The sequence below is a fragment of the Copidosoma floridanum genome, unplaced genomic scaffold (assembly GCF_036245765.1).
Source record: "Copidosoma floridanum isolate Cflo_tuat_1 unplaced genomic scaffold, Cflo_Japanese_pri ptg000021l, whole genome shotgun sequence".
Taxonomy (NCBI): Eukaryota; Metazoa; Arthropoda; class Insecta; order Hymenoptera; family Encyrtidae; genus Copidosoma; species Copidosoma floridanum.
The window spans coordinates 2,005,931-2,026,708 of record NW_028321898.1 but is presented as its reverse complement, the minus strand read 5'-3'; the positions used below and the strand labels follow the sequence as shown (position 1 = coordinate 2,026,708).

Below are 20,778 nucleotides of genomic sequence, written 5' to 3'. Positions count from 1 at the left end.
CATGTAAGCATCCCCAGCCAATCACATGACAAATAAAAGGCTTTACACAAAATAACTTACCTTTTTGAAATAGGTTTTCTGATTGCGCTCATGAGTGTTCTTTTCTCAACTCGAGAGAATTTACTTTAAAATTAAGCAGTTATAAGCGGTTTTTTATTATTTTAAATGTACAACAAGTTAGGATGAATCTCAAAGCTACGTACTTACATTTTCAAATTATAGCAAGTAAAATTTAATATAGTAGCACTTACTTGCGTTACAAGCATATGCTCAATTTATAGTTCAGCATTCAATAAGATTCTACTAGCGTGGTGGCAGTTTATGATCATGGTTGCTGGTAAAAAGTATTTTTTCTCTATAAATTTTAATCATGCATATTGGTATGCCCAGATCATTGTGCAAAAAAAAGTTAGAAGAGAAAAAATTCATATGACTGTGCATAGAGCAAATAATTAAAAAAAAAATTTTTTTCTAACAACCACATACCTAAACTGCCACCACGCTAAAAGAATCTCATTAAATGCTGAATTAAAAAATCAGCATATGCTTGTAACAAATATGAGTGCTAGTAAAAATTTGCTGCTTTTCTAAAAAGAGTAAGATAACTTTTAAGTAGGAATAAGCAAGTTTTACTGTACCATTTTTTGTTTCTTATTTTACTTGCATCAAATATGTAATCTTATGTGATGAGCTTGCGTTGTGTGTTGATATGCAAAAAGAATATTCTTACAATAAATAATATAATATTAGGACGAAAAATGAATCAAATAATATTTGTCAAGCTCTGCATTAAATATTGGTATGTTCGGATTTTATTAATATATCTTCAATTAAATCTAAAAACTCTTTACGAATAAAATATGCATTACTACAAGTTTTTACTTTCACAAGTAAATTTTTCCGTTTTTTTTTAATGCTGGTTCAAACTGTAAGGTTTTTTGCTTCTGTAATAGTTTAAACTGTGAAAAGATATGTAACTTATAACATCGACTTAAGCTTTCAGATTCAAAAATTTCATGTAAGATTTTTGCTTAGATGAATACAAATGCGTATATTTTGGGTATTCGCATAGGCCTAAAGTTAGTCTTATTGTCAATAAACATTAGAACAGACAATGAGCTCAAATGTTAAAGGAGGCTGGCCTCGAAAAAAATAAAAAATTAGCATTAATACTGGTCGAAAACGGGGAAGCAATAAAGATGCGTCTTGAATGACTGTACATCGACGTGCATTGGAAATTGCAACAGCGGCTGAGAGTAACATATCAGTGTTAGAGTTAGCTGTAAAACAAGCTAAAAAACATAATGATGATAAGTTGTCTGAAAATAAATCAAACATTCTTTCTGATACGAAAAGAGACGACATTTACTCGAACAAATCCACATTGCCTTTTTACATCAAACATGATTACAGCAAAAGAAAATATATTGCATTAGTGAAGGACGGTAAAGAGCATGGCAGCCAAATTTACCCAAGTTACAATAAATTTAGCATTCCTATGAAAGCATGCAAACCTAATAAATCCAGTATTTCTGAAGTAAAAATTTGTACACCGTTGCAAAGCATATTGAATAAAACTGGAGAGCGTTTATGTAACTCCGTGGCTTTGGATTGGTCAAAAGATGCTTTGAAGAACATGAAGCCTCATGTAACTCTGGGTTTTGATAGCTCCTCTGGTTACAACAACAGTCATCAAAGATTTGAAAATAAATCCAATGAGAAATTACAAGCTCAGTATTCTCTTTTTGTAAGCAGCTGTCTTATTATACAGCTGAAATGTTCAACTAATTCAGGTATTTCTGAGCTTTGAAACTGTATTAATTTGAATGAATACAATGTTTTAATATACAAAATCATAAATCATAACATTATTGACAATTTTATTTCTGATAAAATTACTGGTTAAACCAGAAATAATGTAAAACAGTAATAAAATTATTAATATTTCAAAATATTATAAGTTCACTTCTGCAATTACAATTTTTTTATCTTGATTTTATTTTCTTTACTTTTTATTAGTTCAACACATTTTTTATTGTCTGTATATTGTCTCTTTATTGTCTTTTTTTGATCTTGTTTCGAGAATTAGATACAAGAGCGAGCAAACTGAAACTTTAGGAATTCAAAGTGATTAGTGATCCGTTGCGGGCGAAATGTGAGAAAATAGATAAATACAAGTAAAGTGTATTTAAATTTTCTTGCGTTGATTTATTAATGCGTAACGTTTCGCTGACAATATGCGTCAGCCTCATCAGGCTGCAAAATTAAAATTAAAAAGACACAATGAGTGATCTGGAAGGCTCAAACACAAAATACAATAAATTTTGATGTAAATTTTTACCGCAGGTACGCGAGAATTCGTAAGTTTGGTTAACTTACTCGTCACCTGTCGTGCTATCGACTGACAATAAATTACAACAACAAGCCAGCGCTTATATAGGCGGAGCCGCAAAGGTAGACGGTAAAGGGTGATGAACTTGATCGGGACACTTAAACTTTCGTAGTAAAGGCAGGTATGCTCTATTAAAGGAAAGCACGTCCTCCTTTCTATTGATGTTGTGTTTGTCGAGTTTTATATAAAGCATTTCGAAAATACTTCTTTTTTTGTAATTGGATTCTTTGTCAAGGATTTTAAAGTTATCCCAATCGAATTCATGGTCAAAATTGATTTGGTGTGCACAAACAACGGAATCAGAGTTTTTACTTGTCATATGTTCACTAATGTGGACCTCCACCGCTCGCTTTGTTTCACCCACATATGACGCAGGACAATTTTTACAATAAAACTTACATACTACATTTGTCTGTTTATGTTTATTCGTTGTATCTTTATCTAAGCGGACGATATGCTGCAGTTAATTGTTAATAAGAGAGTAAGTGTGAATATTGTAGGGTTTTAACATGGTTGAAATTTTTTCGAAATTATTGTCAATGTATGGTATGCCAATTATTATGGAGACCTTAGATAATAATTACAAATTTCGTAAGTTACACATACAATAAAGAGCATCCTTAAATGAATTTTCATAATAATGTTAATTCATATGGATTCAATTTCAATCATTACGCCTTTCTTAAGGTAATATTATTTTGCAATTCATAAGTTTCAAAGTGTGTTCATTATTTTTCAGACGATTTAAAAAAGAATGTTTCATTATTAAAGGAAAAATCTATGAAAAATTTCATGTTCGCATAGATCAAATTTTGCAAGGTCGTGGGACTTATAATACTGGTAATATCGCGAGGTGATGCTTTAAATATCCATAAATGTTTGCAGAATGCCTAGGAATTTTATCGGAAATAGTAATTGATATCGCTCTAATATTATCAGCCTTTAAATACTGTAAGAATTTAAATTTGGAAGAACTGGAACAATTTTCACACGAAACGTGAAACTTATACTACAAAACGTATCCGTTTGCAAGAATGAGTCCTACTGTTAACAAATTGTTAAAGCATGGCTGTGCCATTGCAAGCCAATTTTCACTACCCATGCTTTTTTATTCTGAAGACGCGAACGAGTTGTGGCACAGGTTGTATCGTAAGAACCAGACCTCAAACGCACGACAAATATCCAGGAAAGCAAAATTATTAGATATTTTTAATCAAGCCCTTTAAAGAAAATCGAAAAATGGTTGTGCAGCTTTGGATATCAGAAGATTCCTCGCAGACAGGTAAGTCAAAACAATAAGATTGCTGAATTCATCACATATTCATAAGTTCTTGTTCTAGTGAGAAAATTGACAATGACAAAAGTTATGATAAAAGATATAGTGATGATATAACCGACTTACAGAGTAAAGCTGAAAGAGATTATAAAATGTTATTAAAGATTATATAGAACTAACTATTTTCTTATGTTAAAAATACTTATTGAAAAATATATGATCAACTCGATTACAGTGAAGTATGTATTCTGTTTGATAGATTCTTCATCTATTACCTTATTATTGGCCTCAAGCAAAATTTTACAAAATTAATAAGAAGCTCTCTTCATTTTTGAAAATCCTCTTTATGCTATTATTGGTATGTTGTACATAATAATAGATAAGTTAGTAGATTTTTATGGACATGCAACATTTAATTTTAAAAAGGAATGTTACATCTAAAACTGAAGAAAGAAGAAAAAGTCAATTTACTGATGTTCTGTCATATATTTAGATGTTTTGATTTTGCCTGCAAAATAAGAAAAGCAGTTATTAATTAAAGTTATCGAATATCTGACCTTGAGTTCTTATCTGAATCCACATAGATAAAAGTTTGTGAGCGAACTGTAATTCTTCCATTTCTTTAACCTGAAATTTTGTATTAAAATTCAAACAATGTTACGATTGCTTTGGCAATATTAAATTGTATGCGTGGTAACACATGGATCAGACTTCAAATTCACTATAAGCAATTAAAAAAAAAACCTTGATTGTAGTTACAAGCCCGTTATATTTTAAGACATTTTATATAGACATCTTCGTTCAACATATTGGATGGGACATTTTGAATTTCGTGCATACAACTCATGTTACGCAAGCCCTAGCTTAGACAATACGTATATACCTATATAGGAGATTATAGCATGGGAACATAACTCATTACGTACGTTTATTAATAAAAAAAATACATTTATTTTAATTCAGAAAAATTCATAATTTTGTCGGCCATATTAAATCAACTATTTTTTTCTTCACTAGTCTTAACTTGAATTTGGTATAAGTAACTTAAACAATAACAACTTTCACAATTAAATTCATATTTTTATAATATTCCCGTTTCTAGTCTACCATATTGGATCGGCCATTTTGAATTTACAAAAAACTAACCTCAGGTTCGTTATCAGAGACCCCAAAAGCCTAACAATAACAACTTCAACAATTGAATTTAAATTTGTATAATATTCCTGGTTTTTTGCCACCAAATTGGATCGGTCATTCTAAATTTACAAAAAAACTAACCTCAGATTCGTAATCAGAGACCCAAAAAACCCAACAATAACAACTTTAACAATTGAATTCAAATTTTTATGAAATTCTCAATTTTTGCCGCCAAATTGGATTGGCCATTTTGAATTTGCAAAAACTAACTTCAGAATCGTGATCAGCGACCCCAAAAATCTATCTGTGGTAAATTTTGAGAAAATTTTATTGAAAAAAGAAATTTTATAAAAAATTTAATTTTTTTATGGTAATTTTTTCAATGTTTATGATAAACTATAATTGTTTATAACAATATTATGCAATTGCCTATAGTTTTTCTGTATATCTTGTCCAATTTTCTGTTAGAAAAAAAAAATCATAGTGATATCTTAATCCTATCTCGAGATTTACGATTTTGATAAAAAAAAATGCGAATTTGCCCACTGTGCACCCTCCACAGCCCCCCACCAAAAAACTTCGTTATAAATAGCTCCCCCGCAAAATAAGGTAAGATTTAATTGTTTTATACGTGATTTTGACACAGTTTAGAATATGCTAGCCCCGCAGTCAGGCCCCCCCTCTTACGCTCCCCAAAGCCCCCAACAGGTTTTTTCGCTCCCCAAAAGACGCCCAAATTTTCATACCGTGACAAGCATTAGAATAAAATCTATGCACTTGATTGTTCCAAACATATTATAATAACGTTACTTAACTTGTATTACGTAACGGATTAAAACCGAAGACTTCTTAACAGAATACAGTATGCAACAAATTCATGATTGTGAAAATAAACTTATAATAAAATCCCTGAAGAGGCTGAAACAATAATAAATAAATGTTCCTTAAAAATGACATCTGAAAAAATCACTGTCTAGACTGCTGACCTCATGGATGAATAATTCCAATAAGAATCATCGATTGTACTCAAAAAATGATCTATGTGTATATAGTCATTATTATAATATACAAAAACCCTCAGTCCCTCCACAAAAAAAGGTTGTTTACAAATGGCCCCCCACAAAATTAGGTTAAATTTGTTCGTTTTTTACGTCATTTTAACATAGCGAAAAAATTTGGTAGACCCCCCATTAGTCCCCTCATGCCCCCAACATCATTGTGACGTGCCACGCATTGTTATCAGTTTTTTTTCAGGCCGTCTATAAGGCAAATAGATACACTTTACACTTGAAAAATCTTTATGCAACAAATTCTATCAGTTATCAATTGAACATATCAGTTATATTAACTTATAAAATTCAACTCATATACGTAGAATATATACAAATATATTTACATTGACAAACTGTAAAGCTTAACAGTCTATATTTAATAAGTGTAAAATGAAGGCCACGTTATACTTTTTTTTCGTTTGTATCATTTAAGCACTATGTAATTTTTAATGATCAGAGCATATATTTTTATGACATGATAAACATGAATGCATCATCCAAAGACCTACATGATTAAATAATTAATTTTAACTGTGGAAGTTTGCCAAACAACTTCGTGTCTTCTATCACAAATTGGAAATCATAGAAATTTCCATGCAGCCTCGATTAGACTTAAATATCTACCATCCACATAATTTTTAATTATATCTTAAATATTTTTGTCACAATCGCTAGTTTTTTATAACTCAATATAAGCTTATTCGCTGCTTTTCTAAATGTTGTCATAAATATATTTAATGCTTTGTATTAATACTCAATGTGACATTTATAAAACATTGACATTTTATCAGCAAATATTTGTCAAATGGTACAACCCTTGAATTATCAAATTGAATTTTATTTTTATTCTTAAATTTATAAATATGATTTTGAAAAATATTAGTTATTCATTTACACTGTGGGTAATTATTCTTTTTAACATTTGTGAATACTGAAAATAGTATAAAAATTTTTTTTGTACATTTATGATTAACATTATCTCAACACGAACTTTTCTTACTGTGAAGACCATGGAGCGTATGCTCAATTAACACTTTGGTGAGCTTTTTGTCATTTGAATCTATTTCAGCTGACATAGTTTTATCTATATCTTAAGGTGTTACCATTTAATGATCTGGATATAATGTTATAACAATTGTGCATGTGGCAGTTCACGTTTCATTATAGACTCTAAGCAATCGACCCCAAGGAAAACCACTAGGGATTTTGCTAAAGTCTAAGCATTCTTATTTAAAACCAGGGGGTTGGCGCGCAAAGCGCCCAGGTGGGGGGGGGGAAAGCCCTTCTAGTATGCATATAAATGTTACTGCTGTCACTAACTTAAATCGTGTCCAGAGCTCGTACAACGTTTTGAAACTAAAATTAATTATGCTTCCAGTGTCAATACATGTTAAATGTAATAAATTCTTAATTAAATACAGATATAACCAACTTCTTGTCCCTTTAACCAAGAATATTGCAAAAATTACCTCAAAATGTCAGTTCCAACCCTTGTCCAAAACTCAACTTTTCCAACAAAAGACTCTCGCATACCAAAATACAGGTTTTTTCCGGACTTTTCGCATCTACATTATAAACTTCAGGTATCATAGATTACATTTATACTCCAATTATACATGCATTTATCAAATAAGTAAGAACGTGTAATACATTATTTTTGTCCCTTGATTTACATGAATATTAGGATCAGCATAGAAATAGCTTTAAAAAACGCTTAATTTAGTACTGCAATGCCCCCTCATGCTTATTTTTTGAATTACATACTGACACTAAGAAATTGCACTGGCCAATGCCGCTTGAAATTAAAATCGCTGAGACCGGTGAGTAAATCCTTTCTCGTTTTCCGTGTGTGCACATACTTCGGTCAGTTCCATCCCTCCTCTAAGGCAGCCACTTGAATAGGTACGTAAATTATACTTTTATATACTGTTTGGTGATGACAGATACTGTATCAACGGAAAGGTCAGCGTGTCTCGTTTGCGAACAATCCGAGAGCTTTAAAGCCTGAAATGTCGGTTTCGACCCTGGTTGTTTTAATCCCCTGAAATAAGCCAAACTTTCCAACAATTCTTACTGTCCACTTCTCTCGAGGAAATAGAAAAGGGAGAAATTAGCATTGGAATAATAAGACAGGACAACTTAGAGGAAAATTATGTAAGGCAACCACAAATCCACAGTACCACATTCCACTCCACAGTACCACATGCGTCTTTCTGTTGTAAATGAATCACATTGCCGAACGTACCGATGGATAGAGGAAATACGATATTTTTGTCACAGAATGATAGGTTCTCCTATATATACATTTACCTCTGTCAAGTATATCTTAAATATAAGTTCTATGTTGTCAGTAAAGAAATATTGCAAAAGAAAAAAAAAACATGCAAGCATGATGAAATAAAAGAATCTAGCACATAGAATGCAATGGCATACATGTAAAACTCGGATTATAATCAACAAGTATCGCAATATGTACAGGTAAAGCCACATTCCCAACTAAACTTGCCAAAATTTAGTCTCATCCTTTCGTTAGAATCATTGTTTTGGAGATGGCCATTGCAGGTATGAAATATAAGGATTCAAAAAGGGTAATCAGGAGCCACACGCTAGTCATGGTTCAGAAGATTTTTTTCCTTCCCTTTTTTTCTTTTCCCTCTAATAATCTAGGCATTTATTTACAAAAAAGGGAACGTAGCTAACCTAAGAGATAAAATCTATTATATGTTTTAGAAAAGTAATTGTACTGATATGTAAGGAATCGGAAGAAATAGAGCTATCCAAGAAGGATCCGGGGATATCAGTAGAAAATATGGCCCAATCAGTCGCGTCTACATGAAAAATTATATGGTACGTAAATTGGGATCAAACAGTCAGAGTAATAGATGCATTAATGAAAGCGAGCAGGCAAGTAGAATAGGAAAGTAGAGTAACAAAAAGAAAAAAAGACGACTGCATAAGGTGCATGAAAACGGTTACTCGCAAGATCATTGAAACGCTGCAATGTGTTGAAACAGCGTACAGAGCAGTAGTGGGGCAGGAAGTTTAAAGCAAAAGAGAAACAGTACAAGTACTCCTGGGGCAGATATCGGAATCTAATGAGGATATGATACAGGAGTTGGTGAAATCAGATTTAACAAGCACGACCGATACAATGAAATACCTCAAAGAACAAAAAAGAGTTGCAGCGTTCGCTTATCACGAACAAACACTACAAATGTGGAAGAAATACGAGGATAAGGCAAAAAAAGTAAAAAAAAAAGGGCTTGGAATATTTTCAGATTAGGTCAGTGGATATGATAGAATGTCAGAAATAATCAAAGAATTCGAGTGGCTGGCCGACGAACTAGCAGTGAAATTCAAAACAGCAACGAATTGAACTTATTTAGAAAATCAAAGAATATCGCATCTACTAGAAGCAGCTTTAAAAACGATATTAAAGGTAGAAAGATTGGTAAAACAGTTAAGACTGGATCTCAGAGTCCCAGGAGACAAAAGCACAACGATAATGGAAAGAGTACGAGAAATAGCCGAAAAAGTGACGGTAGCACTTAATAAGAAAAAAATACATCACATTAAAATACCATTAGCAACAAAAGAAGAATTAAACCAGCTCAGAATAACACCATTACCTATAGAGCAAAAAGGGTTCAACATAACAATTATTGTGGCATACCTACAACCAACGTACGAATATATAGTAGGTAGCATGAGCAAAAAACAGTTTGCTGCGATATCCCGACAATCAGTTGACCAATGTAAGAAACTAAGTCAGGTAGATTTATGCACACAAGTAGAATTGATACAGGAGGTGGAAAAAATTACCACTGCAAGATATGGCTCATTCTAGGAGAAGCAATAAACAACTCAAAGGAGTGTCCAATCGTTTTAGCAAAATTAAAAGGTGTGTACTGGACTCACCTCGACGCGAAAAATCAGCACACGTTCAGCACCAGAAAAGAATAAAAGGTACATGTTTAATGCAAGCACACAGAACATGGAACGATGAAGGTGTCTCATGCTGAAGTAATAGACTTGGAAAAATACTGCACAGCCCAAGAGTTGGAAACGAGACTTAAACAGAGTCAGAAGGGTGAGAGTCACGTCGTTAACTTTGAAAGCCTGACTCTGAACTTTAAAGAAATTATACAAAGGATGAAAGGAGTAGAAGAAAATGAGTTGCTTAACCTAATAGAAATGGTAATAAGAAAAAGGACTACAAGATCTCTGGAGCCAAGAACACGGGCCCGGAGAAAAATTAACGATGGATAATAAGCTAAGGAACATAGTTCCAAGGTTACGCGAAGTAGATCAAACGGAAAAAAAGATTTTGAAGTGGGAAGAATATGCATAAATTGTAGCATAAATAGCCTTAGGCATTGCGGTGGGGTCGTTTGGATTTTTAAAATGGGCCCCTTACTACTACATTTGGTTAGAATTCTCAAAGGTAGAAGAAACAGATCTGGTAGAGAAGACATGGCAGAAAGTGCAGTGACAATGCAACCAGTAATGTTACAGAGCATTCAAGGATCAGGTAGACCAGTCACATTGCAAATCTGAGTGCACGTAGAGATCAGAGGCGCACCATCAGCAGCTCACAATATTTTACGTCCTTGTGCATAAGAAGAAAATATAAAGAAGCAATCGCTGGACAAGTGATAATAATAGTAATTGTGTGTGTATGTGTGTGTGTGTGTGTGCAGATGTGACTTATGCAGACAATCACTTGTATGTTAGGGTAATTATGATGACAAAAGTGAAATCATGCGGACGTCCGCATCATCTTACTATGTTATTCATATATATCTTAAAAGCACGTAAAGTTTGCCTTAATCACTTTCTACAAACATACATATATATATACTTATGCGGACAATCACATGTATGTATAGATTATTTTGAGGACAAAAGTGAAATTATGCGGACTAATGTTATACATAAAAACAAAAAGCAATTTATAATTTAAAAGTTCAAGGTCAATTTTGTCATATTATACCTAATACTTTATTTCCTGGTAATGATAAAGAACCATCTTGCAGTCAATTATTTATACATGATGATGCAGTAGCAGTTAAAAAAAGATTTAAAACAAATAGAAATTTAGTAAAAGACATCTTTAAATTTTAACTGACATTTTATCTAAAAATCCTTTTGCTAAAAATTACAAACACTTAGACCAAATTGCAAATATTCAAAATTTACCAAATTATTAAATGTATTTTCTTTGAAAAAATGATAAACAGAAGCATAAGTACAATAAGCCACTAGTACCAGAATGTAGTGCAATTATTTTTTCAAATTCAGAAATAATGGAAAATTTCGATTTATGTGTTTACTCTAAGGATTTACCAGAAAATGTTCCATCACACACATATTTTAATAAACTTTCTCACTTTGGAGATTCCATGATATTTCCCCTGATGTTTCCCTTAGGTGATTTAGGCTGAAGTACCAATTATAATAAATATTCGCAAAATGAATTAGATAAACTTGCTCTCTTGCAGTATTATCTTTAGAGATTATTATGTAGAACAAGTTCTAGGCAATTTTGTCTAATACTTTATTGTGGGAGACTGACTCATTTGTCCATACCATTGAACTCCCAAAATGGGGAATACCCCATGCACACATTCTTATTACTTAAAACGATAACAATAAGTTAATAACCTCTGAACATGTAGACACATACATTTCAGCTGAAATACCCACTTATGACGAAAAATTGAAAAAATTGGTTATTAATTATATGCTCCATGGATGTCATCCCAGTTATAGTCCGTGTTATCAAAAAGACGATAAAATTTGCAAGAAATTTTTTCCAAAATCCTTTACCATGAAAACGAGATTTACAAAAAATGGTTCTCCAGAATATAAAAGATCAACAGTACTAATGATAACAATATTAACAGAATAAAAACCGGAACGTTCAAATTTTTATTAATAATTTAATGGTAGTACCATATAATAAACTTTTGTTAATGAAATACAATTGCCACATAAATGTAGAACGTTGTGCATCCATTCAAAGCATTGAATATATTTTCGATTACATACATGAAGGTGATGATAGGGTTTTTTGGAAAATTAAAAAAGAAAATGAAAATGAAAAAAAGAAAATGAGTCCGACAATGTAGAAATATTTGATGAAATATCACAATTCATTGATGGTAGATATTTAAGTTTTATGGAGGCAGCATGGAGGCATCAAGAATTTTCTCTTTGTGGTAGGAGTCATTTCGTATTTCATTTACCTATCCATATTGAAAATAAACGAAAAGTTGTTTTTGAAGAAAATGAAATAAAAAAATTACTTGAAAAATGGAAAACTCCGTCAATAGAGTGGTTTGAATTTAATAAAATTGATAGTTTGGTTAGATCCATTGAATATGACAATATTCCTAAACATTACACATTTAATAGTCAAAAGAAGCAATGGGTTGGACGTAGTCGTTTAAGGACAAATATTGCTATTTTTAGATTAAATGTCGTTTCCCCCAATGACCAGGAAAGGTTTTTTTGAGAATTAATATTAAATTAAGTTAAAAGTAAAAAATCCTTTGCAGATTTAAAAACATTTAACAATATAACCTATAATACATTTAAAGAAACAGCTATCAGCATGGGGTTAATAGAACACGATTCACAAATTGACCTTATTTTCGAAGAAGCATGCGACGTCATGTTACCAAAACAACTTCAAAAATTTTTTGGTTGGTTTATAATGTCTGAAAACTTTAAAGGTAACGTGATTTGGAATAAATTTAAGAAACTTTTTGTTGAAGACTCTAAGGATAATAATAAAAATAATGCACTCTTACATTTAAATGAAATTTTTTAATTTGAAAATTTGTCGTGTAAAGATTTCAGTTTACCAGAACCAACGAAATCGATTAAAAAAAATGATACTGTCAACTGCAGTAAATGCATATTTTGTAAGAAAAAATTAAATGAAATGCTTGCTGACTTAACTCAAGATAAAAAGTTAATTGTTGATAAAGTTATGAAATTAAAAAAAAAAAAATTTTTTAATGGTGGTCCTGGTGGTTCTCAAAAGATTTTTTCAAATAAAACACTGATTTATTATTGTATTTTAATTCATAAAAAGGTAATTTCAATGGCTTGGACAAAAATTGCTTCAATTTTACTTTCAAAAGAAATGACGAGCCACAGAACGTTTAGATTGCCCATGAATTTTAGTACGATAGAAACTGCATTTTTAGAATTAGATTCAGATAAGAAAAATTACGGGAGGCAAATGTAATCATTTGGGATGAAGCCTCGATAATACAGAAGAAGGCCGTGGAAATCGTTGATAGGACTTTAAGAAACTTATGCAATTCCACCGATGCTTTTGGGACTAAATGAATCATTTTAGGAGGAGATTTTCGTCAAATTCTTCTGGTAGTAAAAAATGCTAACAAAATTGCTATAATAGGAGACTTCATTAAGTATTTCCATCTTTGGCCTCTGCGTCATATACTACGATTAAATAAAAATATTCGTTTAATTGATAAACAATTTTGATCATTTTTGTTAGACATTGGGGAAAAGAAAATTTAAACTTTTACAATACTAGATAAATGGAAAACAAAAGACATTTGTTTAAAAATTTTTTATAAAATCAACGATTCTTCATTAACATCTCACAATAAATACACTAAAGTTTTGAACAAGAAAATCTTAATTTACATGAAAGGCAACACTAAAATTCATTACAGCATTAATTACGTAACTCACTAAGGAGTTGACAAAACATGTGATAACATAAATGTAAATTTTTCAATAAAATTTTTAAATAATATCAGAGAAGGTCTTCCACCACACAAATTAAAATTAAAAATAAATGCTAGAGTAGTGTTAATAAGAACTTTAAGTTCATCAGACGGTCTTTGTAATGGCACAAGATTAAAAATAATAAAATTATTCAAGTATAATATAGAAGCAGAAATAATAACGGGAAAATAAAGGAAGCAAATTGTATATTCCTAGATTAACATTGAATACTGGCACCTCATCATCATTACCTTTTGTATAGTATAGAAAACAGCTTCCCTGTGTATTAGCATTTTTTATATCTATCAACAAATCACAAGGACAAAGTTCCGATTCCTTAGGATTGTATATTAAAAAACCTTCATTTTCTCATGGACAACTATACGTTGCTTCAACAAGATGTAAGAATCCGAAAAGAATTTTTATTCAAATTAAATACGAGAAAAAATCAGAAATTGAAAATATTGTTTAGAAAGAGATTTTTCAGTAGTTCAAACATATGTAACTTGTATTTATTTTACATAACAGTTTTTTTTAGGAATTATTAAAATTTTAACATCACTGACATATTCAAAAGCCATTTATATAAAAGCCAAGGTTAGTCAAGGTGGCAACTGACAATCAGTGAATATGTGTATATATATAAAAATTTTTAATGATTTTAAATAGAATTTAAGTGTGTATGTTAAAACGCCTTGCATCCAGTTCATCTTCACATGCGTCAAAAGACTAAAATCATCACGATGGATCTAGACATTGGTTCTTCAGTGGTATCAGCAATAATAGCAAATATCAAAAAGTTTCCTATATAGATAAAAAGAGTGAAGATGCAACTTGACTATCTTATTTCATGGTCAAAATGTATGCACATTAATGATGTCTTATTAAAAAGTTGCGTCTATGTTAATCTTACTTTCTGGTCAATATCTGTCCTAGTAATTAAGCCAATAAGTCATAAAAAATTTTTTCTGGTACACTTTATCTGGACCTTAAACTTGAAATTTTTACTACACAAAAGTATATAAAAACAAAAAAGGTTGATAGCTTTTTTTTTATGAAAGAAGTAAAAGTATTTATTGATGCGAAAAACTTTATCGTTATCATAACTTTATCGTTATATATAAGTTTAACAGTTATATGTTAACTTCTTTGTCCTAGTTTTTGTGTTATTATGATGTTTTTAGTATCTTTTTTGTATCATTAGGATAACAGGTATCAGTTAAGTAGAGATAAAATTGTACTCTTTGTTGAGCCTTTTTATATGATTCTAGAGTAAGAAAGAAGGAGATCTCATGTTACAAAAATAACAGATGGTTAACAATCTGCTTACTAATCGATGTATATAGTAGGAACAGTTGGCAGAGATAGTCATGGCCCATATTATAAGCTTTCGTTATTAATTGACTTTGAGTAAGAGAATAAAACAGTACCAAAAATTTTCGCTGACATAAAGACTCAGACCAGAAGTCGTGTAAGTGAATAACAATAGTATAAGTAAATTATATTTTTTCGGTATGATTCACAAATTACAAGCTAACTAGAAACAAAAATTAACTCTTTACGTAAAGACATTAACAGACGCATTTATACAGTAATGCAGACATATATACATACATACATACAGCCATATATAAATCCATACATCAAGGACCATACATTATGTATGTCAGCATATTGTGACATCACTGTAGCGCTGTTCAAATTCCAGTATTCTATGCACATGATCAGTGACATAAAAGATGTATGTACATGAATTTTTCTTCATAAAGCGTAAAAATTTCTTTAATTACTTACTTGCAAATTCATTGCAGGAACAGGGTACGTAATAAGCATACTACTTTGGCCTTACTTATGGTATTACATAATAAGAAATAGTTACTTTTTTGTCTTACACAAACATAAGATTTTAATAAAGAGAGCCCATTAATTACAGAAGAGAGGCTGTAGGCTATTATACAGGAAATCTACCCAAAATTATATTGGCATAAAATAAGAAAAAAATTTAAAAAATCTTCTTTCTAATTGTAGACAAAGCTGTAAGTTAGCTGATGAGAAACTTGAGACTTTGGAAAGGAGTCATTCTATGCTCACTTTAATTAGTGTGTATAATAAGAGAATAAATATTCAAAAATAATTCTAATGCTCGTTAGTGAGTCCGAGATCTAATGTCAATTAATGTATTAATATTGCTTGAATACTTCTTAGAGTCATATTAGAATACATATCTTTTTTCTCTGGTGCGTGAGTCCTAATTTAAGCTCTTTTACGTGTTCATTACGCAAGCAGTTATTTAAAATCTCAGACCTTACATTTTGCTCTTTACTGTGAATAATTACATTTTTTTGGCTACAGCTACTCGCACCTTCAACCATTATTCTTTATGCGATAGTAAAGCCTTTATAAGCTGCATAAACAGATTCATATACTCACAGAAAAAAAAAGGTGTGACTTATCGTCCTCTTCAAACTAACTACACCAAATTCCACACATTTTTATCGCTAATTTATTGTTTATATCTGACCTTGAGTTTTTTGCTTGTAAAATATGCATAACATAGTTTTCTTTGACAGTTTATTTTACAGTTCTGAACCAAATTCTTCTGAGACATTGCATACAAAGCTTTTTTTTATTAATAAATTCTTTGAGAAAAATATTATTTAATTATGTGTGACAAAAGTTTGATAGAAATATCTTGGTTTAAGAAATAATTATTATCTATAGAGATGATGTACCCATGTATTATAGTACTTTGACAACGATGTACAAACGCGATTTACAACATGGTGTAATGTCAGTAACCTATCATTCATACAAAAACTAAGAATTTTTTTCCACTTCTTTAGAATTGCCCACGTTTCTTTAAAAAAATTTGAATAGTAATTATAACAAGGACTCAATTGCATCTAGAATGAAGTTCATCACCTGCTGCTCACTCGTAACTGCTGTACTAAAAACGTTGGCCAATGTTATCTGACAATGAAAAGCTAATGAAATACTATTTTATATACAAGTAAAGTACATAAAGCAACTTTAAAATAATGAAGAATCAACTATAGACTAACATAAAACAAAAATAAAGTTGAGTAGTAAAAACAAACACCTGCATACGAAATTTATGAGAGCAACAGTAAGCAACAGCTGTGTATTCAATGGTGTGAGCTACTGTTAATTTATTAAAATAATATTGTTAACCTTTCATCTAATTTTCACCATTCATTTTTGCAGATGCATGACTTATCGAGTTACCCCCACTATTACATTTCCGATCTCGTAAGCCACCTGTAATTTGGAAACTTCATTGTTTATTTACTTTTTCAACACGTAAAAAAGGATGGAAGGGTCATGTCACCTATTATCCTTTCCCCTCTTTCTGGCTCAGAGGTGACAAGAAAGAGAAAGTCCGTACTGCTGCCTCTAACATAAGTAACACAATTTCTGAATTCCACCATAAACCAAATCCCCTCTCTAACATCTGGCAGTGAAAAATAGTTGTTGACCACATCTCTACCAATTATTCCAAAACATTTTTACAATAATATAATTTTTGAAACTGGCCGTAAATCTAATTATGCTAACAATGAAGAAAAACCGTTGGCTTGAAACAGGCGCAGTACTATTGTTATTTCTATTATCATCTTTATCATAACAACTACAATTATTATATATAATTATCATTATTATTATTATCATTATAACAATAACAAGTCTTATTATGATTATTGTTGCAACTTTTATTACTATTATTATTTTTATTATTATTATAACTATTCTTACACTTTTATAAACGTAAGTAAAATTTTTGAAAACATACATATTTTTTTCTCATCACCAAGAATCATACACACAAATTTTCTAATCCTTTTTTCCGAGTTATACTTATTTTATAACACAAATTTTATAAGCATTTAGTACAACAAGATAATAACATATTGAGATAACTTCCAATAACAATTCGTATCCAAAAATGTGAATCTTACCCATTTCCAGAGAGATTAATTTACCAAGAGGAATTTGATATCTTCTTAGCTCATTACCGATTTGACGAACAACTTCTCCGCGTTTTGGAATTGGAAGAGACCTCCAGTAATACCATGCTTTTAACGATTTTTGAATTGCCTTTATAGTCTCTTCTACAGTGGGAGTCTGAATTTTAGCTATAACAGACTCAGTTGTTGGTGAAATACAATGAAGAATCTGGAAAAATCGAAGTGTTTTTAGTAATATTACTCATTTTTGTTCGAGTAAGACTAATTTTTGTCATTTTAAAGTTTTCTACGACCATCAAATATAAAAAAATGTTGTTAATGTTCTAGAATTCTTTCTATAAGTAGTTTCTATGTATATAGATTGACTCTTTAAGGATATCCTTATGCAATAATATAAGAATTTCCATAACTTTTCTTTTGCTTATGATAAAAAAGAAAAATTGGTATTATAACCAGTCTTAATGATACTATACATAACTTTTTTTTTAATTTCACAAGTTTTCTTTCTAACTTACTGCATAACAAAGTTGTTATGTACAAAATGCACAATGCATTTTATGCATTCAATTCGTCATTTAGGTTATAACAACTTGAAAAAAAATGAGAAATAACTCTGAAACAGGCATCCTAGAAAAATTAGACGGGCTTGTAGTTACCTTTAAGTAATTATTAGAAGCATATGAATTATTTAACAAAGAAAAAAAGCACAGGAGCAAAAAAAACAGGAATCAGCTTGCCTTTTTTTTTGTTGTCTTAAATAGTAGAAATAAGAAAATCTAAATTGGTTTAAGATTTGGGTATGGATCATTCAATTTATTTAAATAATTTTCTGTCAATGATTTTGTCCAACGCAATAAAATCTCTCAGGATTGACGCTTTCATAATACTTTATTAGCATAATGGCAAACGTTAATGAAAATTGCTTGTTCTAAAACGTTCATTTGTTGTTTGGAAGGTTGTTCAAAAACGTCTAATAAGGCTTGTTTTACTTTTGAAAAGTTAAATTTAAAAACTTTTATTTTAGGCAAGTTAAATTTTTAACAACTAGAATTATATAAGAAAATAAATAAATACAAGTAAAGTGTATTTAAATTTTCTGCGTTGATTTATTGATGCGCAACGTTACGCTGACAATATGCGTCAGCCTCATCAGGCTACAAAATTAGAATTAAAAACACACAATGAGTGATCTGGAAGGCTCAAACACAAAAATAAAATAAATTTTTTTGTAAATTGTTACCACAGGTACGCGAGAATTCGTAAGTTTGGTTGACTTACTCGTCACCTGTCGTGCTGTCGACTGACAATAAATTACAACCACAAGCCAGCGCTTATAAAGGCGGAGCCGCAAAGGTAGGCGGTAAAGGGCGATGAACTCGATCGGGACATTTAAACTTTCGTAGTAAAGGAAGGTATGGCTCTATTAAAGAAAAGCACATCCTCCTTTCTATTGATGTTGTGTTTATCGAGTTTTATATAAAGCATTTCGGAAATAATTCTTTTTTTATAATTGGATTCTTTGTCAAGGATTTTAAAGTTATCCCAATCGAATTCATGGTCAAAATTGATTTGGTGTTTTGATAATAAGAAATTCTAATTATTTTAATTTTGACTGGTTTGAAAAACCTACTTCTTCCGGACGAATCTTAAATTATTTTTCTGGTCATCCAAATAGCTATAAGAGAAATATTGTTTTTAATTTGGTTGATAGGGCGGTCTTACTTGCCAGTACACGTTTTCACGGTTTGAATATTGCTAGAGTGAAAAATCTGTTGATAAAAAACAATTACCCTTTTAACTTTATTAATAAAAACATAAAGGTCAAATTAAAAAGACACAAATATAGTAATCATAACAGAAACACTACAAACACCTACCCTCTCTGCAAAATTGGCATACCATATATTGACAATAATTTTGAAAAAATTTCAACCATGTTAAAACCCTACAATATTCACACTTACCCTCTCATTAACAATAAACTGCAGCATATCGTCCGCTTAGGAAAAGATACAACGAATAAACATAAACAGACAAATGGAGTATATAAGTTTTATTGTAAAAATTGTCCTGCGTCATATGTGGGTGAAACAAAGCGAGCGGCGGAGGTCCGCATCAGTGAACATATGAAAAGTAAAAACTCCGATTCCGTTGTTTGTGCACACCAAATCAATTTTGATCATGAATTCGATTGGAATAACTTCAAAATCCTTGACAAAGAATCCAATTACAAAAAAAGAATTATTTCCGAAATGCTTTATATAAAACTCGATAAACACAACATTAATAGAAAGGAGGATGTGCTTTCCTTTAATAGAGCATACCTTCCTTTACTACGAAAGTTTAAATGTCCCGATCGAGTTCATCGCCCTTTACCGTCTACCTTTGCGTCTCCGCCTATATAAGCGCTGGCTTGTGGTTGTAATTTATTGTCAGTCGACAGCACGACAGGTGACGAGTAAGTCAACCAAACTTACGAATTCTCGCGTACCTACGGTAACAATTTACAAAGAAAATTGATTGTATTTTTGTGTTTGAGCCTTCCAGATCACTCATTGTGTGTTTTTAATTTTAATTTTGTAGCCTGATGAGGCTGACGCATATTGTCAGCGAAACGTTGCGCATCAATAAATCAACGCAGAAAATTCAAATACACTTTACTTGTATTCATTTATTTTCTTACATTTCGCCCCCAACGGATCACTGATCACTTTGAATTTCCAAATTCACTGGAGGGCACTGATATATACTAGCAAATAACTAGAATTATAAGGCAAACGTGATAAGTAGAATATATTTATAACTTAAGGGTCAGTGAACATCGTATAAAGTTAAGGATCAAATGACACACAGTTGATAACTTCAAGTATACAGCTACAATAGGTCATTATTACATTTTCTGTAAAATGAATATGTTCAATAGTTATAGTATTAAGCTACCACATGTATATGTTCACAGCCTGTATAGAGATAACCTTGAAAAAATTACTTCCTTGTAAAGAGATGGGAGACCTCTCATTACAGAAGGGGGTTCAAGGAAATTAGGTAATTATGCTGCGATAAAGTCGCATAAGACCCTCCTCGAGGAGCATTGCGTGGTGAAAAAGCACATGTGAAAAATCACAGAGGTACTTGCCCGAAAAGTCGCACTGGCCAGTAAGTAAA

At 31.2% G+C, this 20,778-nt stretch overlaps 1 protein-coding gene across 1 annotated transcript in view; it reads right to left on the bottom strand.

Moving 5' to 3' along the window:
• Aldh7A1 (aldehyde dehydrogenase 7 family member A1) overlaps nucleotides 1–20,778 on the bottom strand; it is a 631,978-nt gene that overhangs the window by 491,397 nt on the left and 119,803 nt on the right. The window contains exon 2 of the mRNA XM_089594934.1: nucleotides 17,605–17,821. Within this exon, the coding sequence (XP_089451060.1) occupies nucleotides 17,605–17,821 (217 nt within the window). The remainder of the gene's footprint in view (nucleotides 1–17,604; nucleotides 17,822–20,778) is intronic.